General features: G+C 40.6%; 1 protein-coding gene across 1 annotated transcript in view; it reads right to left on the bottom strand.

The window, feature by feature from the left end:
* Window positions 1-14,299, bottom strand: part of HIVEP1 (HIVEP zinc finger 1) — a 181,774-nt gene extending 167,475 nt beyond the window's left edge. The window contains 2 exon segments of the mRNA XM_043976628.1: window positions 10,803-10,947; window positions 14,223-14,299. Of these exon segments, the coding sequence (XP_043832563.1) occupies window positions 10,803-10,842 (40 nt within the window). The 5' untranslated portion in view covers window positions 10,843-10,947; window positions 14,223-14,299.
* Between the last annotated feature and the right edge of the window lie 3,236 nt (window positions 14,300-17,535).

Here is a 17,535-nt window from a genome sequence, read left to right as displayed (position 1 = left end):
GACCCTGGTCACTTGACCTCTGTTTTACCTTGGTTTCCTCATCTGTAAAATGAGGATAAGGAAAACACCTCCCAGAGTTATTGGGAGAATAAAATGAGAAAATATTTTATAAAGTGCTTAGTATAGAGTCTGGCATGTAGTAGGCTCTATCTCTATCTCTATCTCTATCTCTATCTCTATCTCTATCTCTATCTCTATCTCTATATCTATATCTATATCTATATCTATATCTATATCTATATCTATATCCATATCCATATCCATATCCATATCCATATCCATATCCATATAGATATATGTTATCATATCATCACTCTTATTATTAATATTGCTATTACATATGGCAACAAAGCAGAGAATGCCACAATTCCCAAAGAACTGATGTTGAAGATTACTGGAAGGACAACAGAGAGATAGATGATGAACATGAGTAGGATACAGAGAAGTGATGAAAAAATACTGAATGATGTATGACTGGAAAAAAAGATGGGCTGGTCATAGAATATGAGCAAGGAACAACCAATGATCTACCTGTGTGGTTCATTTGTACCCATCCAATGTCAAGAAGGACCCCACATGAATAATGCAAAGGAGGACAAGAGTAAGAGTTGCATAGAATGAGAAAGTGTGGATAGATTCACTTCTACATAGTTGAAGGATACACCTGCATCATTAATATCACAGGTCCATCCAAACTCCCAAAGAAGAACATAGTAACTATAGGAGTACTTAAAAATACAATGTGCTAAACAATATTAAGTATGATAATGACAGAGTCTTTAAAGATAAAAGTCCTTCAAGACAAGGACCCTGACATTCATTTTTATATACTCTACCACAACTAACAGAGTTTCTTGCATATATGAAAACTCAAAAGATGTTTATTGAATAGATGCTGGTTGACACTTGAAAGACCAAGAAGGCTCCATTTAGTAACTTGACCGCAATGATTCCTGTTGGACAGTTTATTATCTGCATTATAGACCAACCTTAACACCTCCCATGTAGAAAATTCTCTTACAAAGTCTTTGCTTTTCAAAGAAAACTCTTTTGTTTGAAAATTCTAAGAGATCAGTAAAGTATAAAATGTTATAATGCACTAAGTATAAGGCAATTGGGCATCTTAGCATAAGACTATGACTTTGGATCTGGAAAGCAGTTCTATTTTTCTTAAAAAAAAAAATATATATATATATATATATATATATATATATATATATATATATACACACACACACACACACACACACACACACACACACACACACACACACACACACACACACACACACACACACACACATATATATGGAGCAGCTAGGTAACACAGTGGATAAAGCACCGGCCCTGGATTCAGGAAGACCTGTGTTTAAATCCAGTCTCAGACATTTGACACTAGCTGTGTGACCCTGGGCAAGTCACTTAACCCCTTAACCCTCCTTACTGCACACACCCCCCAAAAAGCTTTCTTTCAAAACTGATAAAATGCTACTAAGTCTTATCAGACTGGTTTAACTGAATACCTAAAAATCAATTCTAATCGTCCCACTGTCAGTATGCAAATGGTGTTGCTAATGTACTTAAAATCAAATTCATCTCTTATGAAAATTAACACAATTTTAGTACTTAACATCCGCTTCCCCACAGGCATTATGATGGTAAGTTTTCCCTAGTGCTGTCTGAATTACCAAGAATTATAAATTAATGAGTTATGGTTCTATCAACCACAAACCTAGATTACTGTGCTACTATTTTTCATATATTACATGCTATATCTATTTTGCTATGTGGAAAGAGAAAACTAAAGCTTTTAAGTATGTACTTAGCTCTGAAGTGAAATTACTAGTCTGTTTATTTCTTATATCATTGCTTTATTACAGTGTTCTGTGTTTGCTTTCAAAAAGAAAAGCATTAAAGTAGCTAAGTATTCAAATAATAGATATTAAAAGCTTTCAAGATAAAAGCTAAAAAATAAAACATATGAAAATCAGATAGTTATAAATCTAAAGCTTTTTAATGCTTTGATTCAATTAGATTTATGAAAACAAGCTATTGTGCACAATAACTTTTAATGATTATAATGAAACTGATACTAACACCAGCAACAACCACTTTTCCATTTTTCCCTGTTAACTAAAAAGCTGTCCATGTATATTTTAAAATATTATAACACAAAATATGAAACAAAATTATTTTTAAATTGTGAAAGATGACTTAAAAGGGGAAAAAGGTTCTTAATAAAGATTTCTATGAAACATCACAAACTTTAAGGCTATGTTGTTATAATGGGAATGTTGATTAAACAAGGAAATTTGATTTGTATCACATAAGACTGTTGAGACTCTATATTAATCTTTTTATAGATTTTTACTCATTGTTTTTTACATTGCCCAGATTTCCCTCTCGCATCACTCCTCTTACCCTCTGACAGCCATCCCTTATAACAAAGATTTTTTTTAAGAAAAAAAGAAAACAAAAATTCAGAAAAAAATCAAAACACATTGAAAAGATCTAATTTTTATATGCAACATTTAATTTAGTTTTGTTGTTGTGCTTCCCATTTGTTTGTCCGTATGTATGTATGTATGTATGTATGTATGTATGTGTATATATGCATATATGTGTCTCTATATAGACAGATAAACACACACACACACACATATAGCTTTCCTGGTTTACCCAAACCTCAATATACATTTAAAAACACTATGTACAAGGCATCATGCTAAGCACTGGAGATAGACAGAAAGACAAAAAAAAAGTTTGCTCTCAAGAAGCTTACATTCTACTTTATGAATATAATACTTGTACAAATAATGAAGTATAACGAGCACTAACAGGTGAGGGCAGGGAATCCTGTAGATTTTATGTCTCCAGTATTTCTTGCATCTGTCCCCTCTCTCAAATCAGGCAGCAAACACTCTCATCCAGACCCTCATTATCTCTATTCTAAACTGTTGCAATCAATGTCCTACCTAATCTCCCTCCCTCCAGCATCTCCACCCCAATCCATTCTTCACCCAGCTTCCAAAATCACCTTACTAATGTGCAGCGTGCCCAGGTCACATCCCTACTCAAAAAACTTTCAATGGTTCCCTACTGCCTTTAGGATAAAATACTAACTCAGTATCCTTGTGTTTAAGGCTTGTAAAAATCTGGCTCCAACCTATCTTTCAGAATTTATTTCACTCTACTCCCCTCTTCTTTTTCTTGAGTCCCAGCCAACTATAATACTGGTTGTTAAATTCAACAACCATTAAATTGTTACTATTAGCTAGGCAATGGAGAGACAATGCAAGAAGAGGGGGGGAGAGAAAGAGAGATAGTCCCTGTCTCAAAGTACTCATAGTTTACAACATGTACACAGATTAAGTAATTTGAAAAGCAAGAGCCCACTAACAAGTGGGGAAAGTTGTCAAAGGCCAGGAGTAAAAGTCAGTTCTCCATTCTCATCCTGCCTTTTCCTACTTCCTTTCATTAATATAGACCATTTCCCTCATTTTTTTTTAATGGACCACATCACTCTTCCCCCCCAACCCTGTCAGTTGAAAATCTGTCTTGCTTTCAGGACCAGCTCAAGTACCAACTCTTCCATGATGCCCTCTCTAATCTTCCCAGCATTCACCCATGAAAGTGATCTTTCCTTCCATAAATTTCTTAAGAGAACTTTGTTTTGATTTTTTCCTCTGTCCCTATCAGATTTTTCCTTATCTGTGTATATGCATGATCCTACCTCCGCCTCTGATATCAGGTTATAATTCTTTGAGGGCAGGGATTTTTATTTTAATCTGTGTTGCTAATCTCAACTATAATTCCATGTATACAACAGGTATTCAATAAAAGTTTATTGAAGTGCAGTCTATTGAAAACTAAACAGTATTAGAAAAAAATTAAGGAAGAATATGATGCTCATTATTGTAGATTTCAAGTCACAGGACCTCTATATATTCCAACCCCAGAGTTGCTACTTAGACATCTGTATCACCACTAGGCAAGTAAATTCAACTCTAGACCTCAACTGCTGCATCAGTAAAATGAGGGGACTGCACCAGATAATCAGTAACATCCCTTCCAGATCCAAATTTATGTTACAATATGAACACCTCTGCCAAATCTATTTTTTAAATTTTACTAAAACGGAGTCCAAAAAGCAGCATAAAGTCATGGCTAGAGGATTAGTCAGAGTCCATAAACTGTGGGTTCAAGTCTTTCCTCTAACCCATGCAAGCTGTGTGCTAAATATAAACAAGGCATTTAACTTTTTTTCATTTTTTTGTGAAAATGATCTTCTTCAAGAGGGAAAAGGACCCACACTTACAAAAATATTTATAAAAGCTCTCTTTGTGATGGCAAAGAATTGGAAATCAAGGGAACGCCCATCGATTGGGAATGTCAGAACAAGTTGTGGTATATGAATGTAATAGAATACTACTGTGCTGTAAGAAATTATGAAGGGGGGGCAGCTAGGTGGTACAGTGGATAAAGCACCAGCCCTGGATTCAGGAGGACCTGAGTTCAAATCTGACCTCAGACACTTAACACTTACTAGCTGTGTGACCCTGGGCAAGTCACTTAACCCTCACTGTCCCACCAAAAAAAAAAAAAAGGAAGAACAGGCAGATTTCAAAGAAACCTTAAAGGACTTACATGAACTGATGCTGAGAGGAGCAGAACCAGGAGAACACTGTACACCGTAACAGAAACATTGTGTGATTATCAACTGTGATAGACTTGGCTCTTCTCAGAAGTGCAATAATCCAAAACAATTTCAAAGAACTCGGGACAGAAAATGTTCTCCACATCCAGAAAAAAGAACTGTGGATTCTGAATGCAAATTGAACCATACTGTTTCTACTTTGGGGCTGGTTTTTTTCCTCCTTCTTTTTTGAGGTTTTTCCCTTGTGCTCTGATTCTTCTTTCACAATATGACTAATGCAGAAATATGTTTAATGTGATTATGCATATATAACCTATATCAGATTGCTTTCCTTCTTGGGGAGGGGGGAGGGAAGGGAGGACGGGAGAAAAATTTGGAACTAAAAATCCTATGAAAACAAATGTTGAAAACTATCCTTACATGTAACTGGAAAATAATAAAGTACTTTTATAAAATTTCAAAAAAGAAAATGATCTTCAATAATGAACTTAAACAGTAATATTTCAACATGCAAAAGAACAGAAAACTATTAACTTTCACTATGTGCAGTTTAGGGTTTTATGTATATATTAAATTTAACATGATAACAACAAAACCATCCTTATTTGTGTCCCTTCTGAACTTCCTTCTGCTCACTTCTGCATAATCCTAAATTCTTCAATGAAGCCTTCTTTAAAAAAAACCACACACACACACACATACACACACACACACACACACACACACACACGCAAAAAAACACACCACATGATCACTACCCATTAATCATCCTCCAACAACTCTTCCTTCCCAAACAGAAGCTTTCCCTTGAAATAATTACAAGAAAAACAAATCTACACAATAGTTCGGTCTGGAAAACATATCTCATTTTCTATCACCTGTCTTTTTAAAAAATGTTTCCTTATCATCAGTTTTCTGAAGATATTACTGCTTGTTGTATCGGAGTTTTAAATCTTTCAGTGGTTTTCCTTTACATTGTTGTAGGCATTATAGAAGTTGTTCTCTGGGTTCTGCTCAAATTTATATCAAGTAGAAGATACATTCTATATGTTTTGGGGGGGGCAGGGCAATGAGGGTTAAGTGACTTGCCCATAGTCACACAGGTAGTGTCAAGTCTCTGAGGTCGGATTTGAACTCATGTCCTCCTGAATCCAGGGCTGGTACTTTATCCACTGAGCCACCTAGCTGTCCCCGATACATTCTATATCTTGTACAAGTCTTCCTAGCTTTCTCTGAACCTGTCCTTATTGTCATTTCATACAGTACAATAATATTCATACACCATAATTTGTTCAGCCACTTTCCAAGTGATGAGCATCTACTTTGTTCCCAATTCTTTGTTACAACAGAAAGTGCTGCTATAAATATTTTTGTACCTATAACCATGCATATGTACAAAACTCAGATAAGAACTCTTTCTTTGAATTCTCCTTTGGATTTGTACTTTGTTGTAGTGTCACTGGTTCAAATAGATGGGAGACCCTCAATGTATAGTTCCAAATTACTTTACAGAATGCTTTGACTGCAACAAAGCTCTACCACCAATGCATCAATGTGCCTATCCTCCTAGAGCCCCTCCAACAACTGCCATTTTGCTTTTGAAAAAAACAAAAACAAAAAACAACCTTTTGCCATCCTAATGGGTGTGAGGTGGAAACTTGGAGCTGTTTTGATTTTCATTCATCTTATTAAGTAATTTAAAATATTTTCATGGGGTTGTTGATAACTTGCATTTCTCCTTTTGAAAACTGCATGTTTAAACCTTTTGATCATTTGAAGATGGAGTGTTGTTCTTATAGATTTGCACCAAGTCCTTATATAAGCTATCCCAAGAGTCTTGTTGCAGCTGTAACCTGTTAATTGACTTTTGGGATACCCTGTATAACCTGGGTATCAGACAACTATCAGAGAAATTTCTGCAAAGATTTTTTCCCCCAGTTAATCATTTTCCTTCTATTTCAATCTATACTGAGTTTGTGGGAGAGTTTTTCAACTTTATGTCATCAAAAGTGTCCATTTCATCTTTGATAATAATATCTATTCTTTGTTTAGTCAAAGAACTCTTTCCTTATCCAAAGTTGTGAAAATTACCTTTGGGACTAAATATAAAATCCTCTTTTTTGACATTTTAAGCACTTTACAACCAGGCCTCCTCCTACATTTCCAGTCTTCTTATACCTTACTACCATTTTTCCCTACATTCTCTTCGATCTAGTGACACTGGCTTCCTTTCTGTTACTCAATGCACTCCATCTCCAGATTGCCAGCATTTTCATTAACAGTCCTCCATACTTGAAATTATCTCCCTCCTCATGTCTATCTATTGGATTTCTTTAAATCACAAGTAATCACCCTCTATGAGAAACCTCTCCTGATCCCACTTCTGTCTGTTGAGTATCTCCAACTTATCCTGTCTTTGTCCCATTTGTACATGTTGTTTTCCCTATTAGACTGTGAGCTCCTTGAAAATATGGATTGCTTTTTTCATTTTTGAGTGACTGAAAGGCAGTTCCAGATCATTTATACTAATATGCTTATGATATGACCTTTTTGGTATAGTCCACTATATCCATTGGGAACTTTCAAGATACTATGCCTAAACCTAATTTCTTTTAGAAAACTTTCCAGGTTTCTCAGCAACTCACTAACTTCTCAGAGCCTCAGGCAACACTCTAAGACTTTAAGTTACAGGGAGGTTGATGATCTGCATAGCTGGAGAGGTACTGAAAGAATAAAAGTTTCTATACTAGATTAAATCATAGCTCTTGAGTGCCCCCAAAAATAACACAAAGGAAAACAGAGATATCCCAGTATGAAAATTTAGTCGCAAATTTTTAAAAAGCCACATATGACCAACTATTAAAAAAAAAAGCTGGCTAAACTTAATTGTTTAAGTATACTATTTTTATAAAATATTAATACCTTTCAGTCATTTCTTGGGGTGATCATAAATTCTATAGTAACAAGGCTAGACGGCCTAAAAGAAAACTAAGACAATATAACTTTTTAAATGATGCAATTCATAATCAAAATAGTTGATTAAGCTTTAAGCATACCACTGGGACATCTGCTCACTCTGACCCCTCTGATGAATCATTACTTCAATACTCCTGGTAGGAAGGGATACCCACCATCACCATATTTACTTCAGCTACAATTTAACTACGGAAATGTTCCTTTAATTTCCCAAGAAAAGATCCATGCCCAATTCTATATTTATTTTTCTGAGACTCCTTAATGACTCTCAGCAGGCTTTCTGTGAATTTAATTCGGATTCTCTTTTTGCATTGGGAGCCAAAAATTTTACAGTGACTTTCTTCTGTATTCAAAGTGGTTCACTGAGATACTTATTCAACTTTTTTAGTTAGTTTGGTGTGAAATAATCTCTACATTTGGCAATGAAGGTGAGTGATTTCTTGTGGATTCAATAATAGAACTCAAGTATGAATTCTGAGTCATTTGGTCCAAACCAGCCACCACATTAAATACTAATGATGCAAAATCATACCCCAAGGATTGTTTGTCTCAACACATACTTTTTAGTCTAAACATATAAGTTATTATCACTAAACCAAAATAATAATTGTTGTAACTTCCATTTATTAATATATAAGCAGAAGAACAGCTTTAGAAACTAGAAATCCTTCAGTTCCTAAAACACAATTTAATAGCTATAAATATTGTTACTTAGACCTATGAAGAAATATGCTTACTGTCAGCCTGAGCCTGCATTTCTAGCTTTTTAAAATTTCCTATTGGTATATAGTTTCATCTTAATCATCTCAAAACACTATTTCATTCCACTATAATCTTTTCGGATCCATTTCTATTATCTAAGATATCAGCTGCCTTGAGCTTCAAAGCATTAAAGAAATTTGTTAAGGATGTCATCCATGTCATAACATTAAACAGAACAGCATTAAGAACAGAGTCTTTTGGTATACCACTCAAGAGGTCCCTCCAGATTGACATTTATCTATTTATCACCATTCATTGGGGCCCAGGCTTTCAAGTAGTTAGGACCTCATCTAACTGTACTAACATCTGGTCCACATCTCTCCATTTTGTCCATAAAATTATGATGAGAGATTTTATCAAGGTGTCACAAAATATTCATAATGTTTCCCTTCTTGTTTCTAGGAATTTGAGGAAAGTAAGAAAATTATTATGTATCTATGTATACATTGTATATTCCCACTAGAAATATAAGGTCCAGAAGAGCAGAGAGTTTTCATTTTCTTTGTATTGCAGACCACAGTAGCTTATAGAAATTCAGCCAGTAGAGAGATGATTTTTAAAATTTCATTAATATAAAATGTTACTTTTCCAATAGCATTTCTGATGTTGTTATTATGTATTTATCAGGAAGGAACTGAGTTATTGAATCAGATCCTATTCATGAATAGGAACTTTAGCTTTGGGCAGGTCATTAACCTACTGAAGGCCATCAATATTATTCAATACATTAATTTACTGTAAATTGCTCTCCTGTGCCTCAAACAGTGAATACAATTAACCATTCAAGTTAAGGAATAGGGTAGCTTCTCACTGGTAGGATGACAATTTCATTTTCCACCTTCTTTAGCTTCAAAACTATTGATAATTTCTGCACTGCATTTTTTTTTCCTTTTTAAACTCTGAATTGTAAAGTACGTTTGATATAAAAACAAACAAACAACAACAACAAAAAAAAAAAAAACCTATGACCTGTACTCTCCAGGTTAGTCTTAAATAATTAGCACCTGGCTGGCAGCTAGGTGGAGCAGTGGATAAAGCACCTGCCTTAGATTCAGGAGGACCTGAGTTCAAATCTGACCTCAGACACTTGACACAAGCTGTGTGACCCTGGGCAAGTCACTTAACCCCCAATACCCCCCCCCCCACAAAAAAACAACAAATAACCACCAAAAAAAAAGCAACTAGCACCTGAGTATCATAAATCTTTTTAAGTAAAATAATTTACCAAAATTTCTACCAATTTCAAAACTTTTTTGAAATGCAGATTGAGCAAATATAATTTACAGTATTATCTGATTCCTTTTGAAAATGAATTTCATAAGTCTGTTAAATCTCATACTCAGATACTCACTCTTTAAAAACAACAACAACAACAACAAACCTCATGCATGAATTGGTATATCACTTTTGCTTGGGCTAATGAAACAGTTTTCCTGGGGGGCAGCTAGGTGGCGCAGTGGATAAAGCACCAGCCCTGGAGTCAGGAGGACCTGAGTTCAAATCCAGCCTCAGACACTTGACACTTACTAGCTGTGTGACCCTGGGCAAGTCACTTAACCCCCATTGCCTCACCAAAAAAAAAAAGAAAAGAAAAGAAAAAGAAATCATAAGGGCTGGAAGAACTTACTTAACTGGTATTAAAATAATGCTTCTCCTACAAGAGAAAAAAAACACACTTCCATTCTTTATGTGAATTATATACCATCCACTACTGGCTGACCTTCTATTTCCTGATGGAAAACAGGTCAAATTTCCTGCTTTCAAGTTCTGCAAGTAATAGATCCAATAGATGTCAAAATTAATTCTTAAAAACTGGTACTAGTGGGGCAGCTAGGTGGCACAGTGGATAAAGCACCAGCCCTGGATTCAGGAGTACCTGAGTTCAAATCCGGCCTCATACACTTGACACTTACTAGCTGTGTGACCCTGGGCAAGTCACTTAACCCCCACTGCCCCGCAAAAAACAACAACAACAACAAAAAACCTGTACTAGTTGTTCTTTACCTCTAAACCAGGTATTCTGACTTGTAAACTAATAATGGAGACAAATATCAATGCAAATAAATTATTCATTAAGCATTTCCTGAGAAACAACAGAAACTGATGGAACTCCTAGATTAGGGAAAAAAAAAAACTTTTGACTAAAGCCCTTTTTTTGGAGATAGATCGCTCAAAGGAAAAGCAATCCCACTGACTGCTGAGAGATGCTTCTATTTAGACCTTTAACCAGTCTATCAATGGCAGCATAGTCATTGTGCCACTCAAAACTGTTTGATCCTCGATTTTATATTCCACAAATCTTGCTGATTCTCATTACTCAAGATATCTCCTTGCAAGATTTATGGCAAGTTTCATACTCCAAACATGATATTCTTTTTTAGAAGGAAAAAAACGCATAGCCTCTTACCTCTCAGATTTCTGGGATGAATTTGTTTAGTTCGAGGCATCTTCTCTTAGTCACAGGCAACTCTTTCCTCTTAGAAATGGTGGTATAACCAGGTCAAGGAAGGGTAGCTCCATAAACCCACAAAATGTGTCAGCTAGTCCATGTACTGTGGAAATGAAAGCAAAACTACTCAATGATAAATTGGTACAAATACTGAGACTCCTGTGTCAGCATAGGAGTCAAAATTCAAAAACAGGCATCAAAGAAGGAAAGCTCTCTCTTCAAGGCTCACTGATCTGCCATCCAGGCTTGGCCTTTAGTAAGGATGGCAGCAGTAAGACTAGACATGTTTGTCTCAAGATCTGAAGTTTAAAAGGGACTTTGCATTCACTATTTTATTTCGTCCTCTGGAGGTGGTCTGGTGGGGCAGGTGAAGGCATTAGTCAGGACCCATGATTTCAGAGGTCTAAGTCACTGCTCTTGAGGAAGCTCCCTCTACCAATTTGCTACAAATTGACATTTGTTGTGCAATTTATACCTTAGAGAGCTGTCTAGCATACTGAGGTGTTAAGTGATTTTTCCAAAGGTTACAAAGACATTATATCAGTGGTAGGCCTTGAAGCCAGGTCTTCCTGACTTGAAGGTCAGAAATTCAGAGAGGCTGAGTAACTTGCCCACAGTCACACAGCTAGTAACATGTCAGGAGCAGGATTTGAATGCAATGATTAAGTCCAGTTTTTTACATCTGAGATTCCTTAACAGTAAAACTGGAAAACAGCCCCACCTCAGTTTTCAATGATTTCTACTAATCATAAAAACACTACTACACTTCAATTAAGTCCTCCAATGCTTCATCTTGCCATGGAGGGTTCTCTAAGACTCCACCAGTAAGAGCACAAGTTCTAATAGGTCCTATCATTTTTGGGGGGTGAAGGGCAATAAAAGGGTTAAGTGACTTGTCCACAGTCACACAGCTAGTGTCAAGTGTCTGAGGCCGAATTTGAACTCATATCCTCCTGAATGCAGGACTGGTGCTTTACCTACTATGCCACCTAGCTGCCCCCTAACAGGTCCTCTCTTGATGAAATGCATTAAAACTTTGGGCTTCTAGCCCAAAGAAGAATCCAATTAGGTAAGTTAATAGACATTCATCAATAGAGAATTATTACAACCACAGCAACTCACCACTATGGTCAACTAGGGAATTCAACAGTTGCAATCTGCATCAGTTGGGAGGTACATCCACACTAATGAAATCCTGGATCCTTAAAGTATGTATTACTATAAATATCAACTATTGAATAGAACAATAAAATGTATTTATTATATACAGTAATCTTCACCTCCAAGAATACTTTAAAGATCTGTGATTTCATGAGTATTTGTACTCTTTCCATCTATGCCTTAGCTAAGGATTTCATGAATGTGTGTGTGTATGTCATATACACACACATAAAATCCTCTAATGGCCAACTATTAAATGATGAGGCTTTTCTTTTTTTCTTTTTTTTTAGGATGCTCCTCAGAAGAGACATAGAGTCAGTCCATCTCTGGCCTCTAATATGACTTTCCAGGGATGGGAGCTACCAGGAACTCCTTAAGATATCCATGGAGAACCCAGTCACTTTCATACGACCAGGAAGCATTAGGAAAAAAAAATGTCAACTCTCCCTCCCCAAATTAACTACAAAAATCCATCACTTCTCCCAATCACTCAGATGGAGCTTGTAATAAACACCACAGTTAAAAAGCAGGTTTTTCTTTTTTCATTAAGCTCCTTTGAAAGACAGTTGGTAAACAAACACCAAGTACTATTATTTTCTCTGTTTCTAATAGGACAGCATGATCACTATACAAAGGCCCCAAAGCCAGAAACAGGGGAATTAAAATGTTTTTAATTCCTAGTGAGCTAGTCACTAGGAATTCATTATTTGAAACAGTCAAGTACCATGTAGCTAAGAAATAATTCTAATAGTGAAAGTCAGTTGGCATTTGTAGGAAAAGAGACAAGTCTTGGAACACTGATACAGTAACACAAGCTTTTAGAAATGCCATGGATTGGTGCTTGGAAATCTCTGAAAGAGAAAGAAGGCAAAAGCTACCTATTGTTATTAAATGTCTTTTCCCTTCCTCTGGCTCAGTCATTAATGGCCATCCTAAAATATTTATAAATCTCTTGGAAAAAGAATATTTGGAAGAATGTAAAACATAATAATGGATGATAATAAAGTGCATGGCATGATGTATTCTAAGTGATTTGTCAGGCATAGGATATGGTCAGGCTCTCTGTATTGTAATAGCTAATAAGCCACAACCGGGGAACCTTGTTTGCTCATTTATCCAATACAGAATTAAGTATAATTAGTGCTAAATAATCATCAGATCCTTGAACTACATTTCTTTTTATACACACGGTGCCGAAAATAGTCATAATACCTAAGACTTCGAAAAGTGTGAACTTCAATTTTAATCTAAAACAATTATATAATTCAAAACGATTTGGACTATAAAATTTCAAATGTGTAAAATTTCGGTCTATCAATATCTCTTCCTTCTACCCCTACACTGCCTACCCACCCTTCCTAGCTCACCATTCCATATTAAAACCTTTATGGGAGAAGATGGACATTTTTAAGCCTGCAGCCTTACACTAGCTTAGTACGATCATTCCTTTATGGAAAAAAAAATTACTACATACAGCAAAAACATGACATGATCAAAAGCGTAAAGACAGTTGCAAAGGGAAAAACATGAATGAATGTGGAGGGCGGAGCCTGGGAAAACCCCTCTGCAACGCTGCACTGAACAAAGCGCTTCACATGCCAGGACGAGGGGGGATGGAACTGCAAACCCAGGACAGACCCGAGAGTGGATGTGGAGGAGGAGGAAGAGGAGGAAAAAGAGAAAGCGATGGAGCCGGGAGGAGGAGGAGAGGAGAGCAGCGGCGGCATCCAAGCCTCCCCACCTCGAGCTCGCGCTCGCTCGCTCGCGCTCTCTCTCTCTCTCTCTCTCTCTCTCTCTCTCTCTCTCTCTCTCTCTCTCAGACACACACACACACACACACACACACACACACACACACACACACGCCTCTCTTCACTCTCCCTTTCACAGCCAATAACTCATTAGCAAGCACCACCGAGATGCAAGCCCCTAACCAACACAACTACAAGCCCATCTTTCCAATCACAACTACTGCATGCGCTTATCTACAATCCAGAGGGGAAAGACGAGAGTAAACAGGGACTTTAAAGAAGGAGGGGGGAGGAGAAGAAAAGGGGAGAAAGAGAAACCCACAAAGCCGTGGGGTGGGAAAGCTGAGGCCTGGTCTTCCTCACGACCCCCCCCCCTTTTCTTTCCTCCTGGAATCCAGCCCCCCATCCCCCAAAATGCGTCTGCGGCTCTAACAAGGTTTGCGGGGAGGTGAGATTTCTTTTTTACCTGGTCAGGCTACGAGACCGGAGCTCCGGCGGTTGCAGCAGGGCTGAGGCGCGCACTAGTAGGAAGTGTCTCCCCCCACCCCGCCATCCCCTCCCCTCCCCGCTCGCTCCGCTCGGCTCCTCTCCCGGCAGGTCGCAGGGGACCCACACTCCCTCCTCCCTGCCCGCACCCCCAGCCCGGGGATCGCGTTATCCGCGGGTCCTCCCTCGCCTCGCCCCTCGCTCCGCCTCCTCCTCGGGCTGGCTGCGGCGTTACTGCCGCTGCGGAGCCCACTTCAAACCGGCAGCTGCGGAGCCGCCGCCGCCGCCGCCGCCGAAGCCGGCCCCGGCCCCCGCTTTGGAGCTGCTGATGGCGGCGGCGGCCGCCGCCGCCGCTGGGGAAGGCAGCAGCAGCAGCAGCCGCAGCCACAGCAGCAGCTCCGGCGGCAGCAGAAGCAGCAGCAGCAGCTCGGAACCACCGCGACCCCTGCGCGGCGGCGGCGGCGGCGGCAGCGGCGCCTGGGATCCCTCCTTCACTTGACAACCTCAAACACAAACATGACCTCCCCCTCCCCCTGTCCCTCCCCCTTCCTCTCTCCTTTGCTCTCCCCCTCCTCCAGCACCGCCGCCGCCGCCGCCCCAGCAGCAAGCACTCTCAACGCTGGCGACTGACACTAAAACAACCCCGCACTGAAATATTAAACGGGGGGAGCCGGCTCAGTGTGGAGGGGAGGAGAGGGGAGGGGACTGGAGGAGGGCAGGACCGCAGAGGGGGCCTGCGCGTAACATTTTTCTCCTCTCTTTTCTCAACACTAAACAGGATCGTAGCGGGGATCAGGCTGGGGGGGACGAGGGTGGGGGCGAGATAGCAGACGAGAGGATGGACCAAAGCGCTGGGGGGAGGGGAGAGGGTGCTGTCCATCCTGGAGGGACTGGCTGCACAGGAAGTGATCCAGGGACGGACTGACCGACGGACACGGCTCAGGGTGAAGGGGAGGACAGCGCAGAGAGAGTGCCACTCGCTTTCCCCCAAGGGAAGCCTTGAAGGGGCTGGGGGTAGATTTTCCCCCACCCCAAGAAGGAAGGTGGGGCGGGGGGTAGTGGTGAAGAGAATGGGGGCGGGGCGGGCGAACTCTCCAAGGGAAGAGGTTACCTCCTCTCTCCACGGAGGCAGGGAGGGAGGACACACTCAATGTCCTCAGGGGCCAAAGGAGGAGAGCCGGCTCCCGGGGCCGGCCCGGCGGGGGCGGGGGCGGGGAAGGTCCGGAGGCTTTCCCGCGGCGGGGCGGGGTGGGGCGGGGCGCCCGGGCAGGGGTTCCCCCAGGGGCAAGAAAGGATGCGGTGATTGGCTAACACTTGCCCGGGGGTGGGGCCAGGAGGGGGAGGGGAGGGGGGAAGTGGAGTCTCCCTCCGGGAGGGTCCCGACTGAAGGGGCTGTGAGCCCCGCGAGGAAAGAGGATCTTTATGTGTCAGCTCTATACACAGAAAGCATGGTATTGGGGAAAACGGAGGAAGCTGAAGCTAGCCAGCCGCGCCCCATCCCAGTCAAGGGGCTAGGGGGACTTTGAGGACAGGGTCTCTCCCCCACTCCTTCCAGAGGGAATCAGGAAGTAGCGCCGCCCCCTCTCCGCTCTGGGGCCGGAGGGGGGGGGAGGCGGAAGGAGACAGTGACTCCCCTCGCTGGCTACGAAACACGTAGTTCAGCGGGGGGGGGGGGAAGAGAAGGGGAGAGGCGAGGGACGCCGCGGAAGCGGGAGTTGGGGGAAGGGGGAAAGGGAAAGGGAGGTCGCCGGGCGACCCCGGCTATCCCGTGGGACCGGGGGGAGGGGTAAGGGGTGGAGCAGAGTGAAGTCACGCGGCGACGGCAGCTACGGGGGAAGGGCGAGAGGGTCGCGCGGGTTTGAGGGCGGTTGGTTCAGGGAAAAGGGGCGGGGACAGTATGGGCTGCCAGGTCTTTTTACTTTCTATTGCAGGATGTGGGCCGGGCCGGTGACGTCACGGGGTCTCCCGGCCCCGCCCCTTTCCCGGGTTGAATGAGGGAGGGGTAGAGAGTGGGGGATGGTGAAGGGCAGGAGCATAAGAGTAGAGCGGAGCAGCGTGGGGTGGGGTGGGGAGGGAGGGAGTAGGGGGTACCCCAAGGGGGTTTCCTCAGCAACGTGGAGAGGGAAGGGAAAAGTCATTGTGAAACTTGAAACTCATTAACTTTGAAAAACAACTTAAAAAAAAAACCTGGAGAGGAGGGTGAAAGGGACGTAGGGGAATTATTATTAACCATGAAACCACAGTTTTGGTGGTGGCGGATGTTCCTATTAAAAGGGAGGAAAGCCAAGGTTATTCCAGAGACCCGCTCCAAGCGCTGGCTGGTGGTTCCCAAGGGCTAAAGCTTCAAGAGGGATTAACTCCTACCTGCCTGCTTCTCTGTCACAACTACCCTCTAAGGACCAAAGCTAGACTGGGCAATAAATCCAATCTTGGGTACGAGGCAAGGAAGGCGGAAGAGAATAACAAGTCATAGTTTGAACCCAGTTCTGTAAGAAAAGTAGTAAAAACAAAGGGAAAAAAACAGGTAGTGCAAGATTGTAGACAGGAAAACACTGAGCAGTATTTATAAAACTAAAATGGGCAATCGAGGGAGATCTAAAGGATCATTTTCAAAGATTTCTCAGTATGTTTCACGATTATACAAGGAGGCAGGGATAGTAGCGAAGTATGGATGAAAGGTTTGGGATTTAGAGATACCGCCACCACAAACTTAACAAGAGAAAAATGAGCAGCCTGAGGTACCAAAGAGCTGGATGAGTCTTATTTGCTCTTAAAAAGTAAATCCAAGATTAACCAAATGAAAAGGGTTAGGACATCCATTACTTAATTCTAAAGCATGCCATCCATGGACACTTGCCTAGATTATTTTGTACCCTGCAGCTTTCACAGGTCAGACTTTTTTTTTTCCTGCCAAAGGTGGACTCCCTAACCTAAAAATGCTGCAGAGACCAAAAAGCACAAGAAACCAAAAGATTACATAAACTAGAAAAGTAAGTGTGTAGGCATAAATAACAATGCATAAGGGGAGGGGAAAACACCTATTTTTAAACAAGAATTTAGAAGTAGGTAAAAACCAAAGCTCATTTCAACAATTATATACATTTTAAGTGATACAAACTAGTGAGGAGTTTCTTTGTAATTGTATTTGTCTCTGGAAGCTATATATCTCATTCACACATATGTGTGAATCCATCTTTTTTAATGAAACAAAATGGAGTTGAGCAAGATACAGTAACAAAGGCACATACCTACCAAAAATTAATAATCTGAAAGTTCCAAAAAGCATACTTTTA

The sequence above is a fragment of the Dromiciops gliroides genome, chromosome 1 (assembly GCF_019393635.1).
Source record: "Dromiciops gliroides isolate mDroGli1 chromosome 1, mDroGli1.pri, whole genome shotgun sequence".
NCBI lineage: Eukaryota > Metazoa > Chordata > Mammalia > Microbiotheria > Microbiotheriidae > Dromiciops > Dromiciops gliroides.
This window is presented reverse-complemented; position numbering and strand designations above follow the sequence as displayed.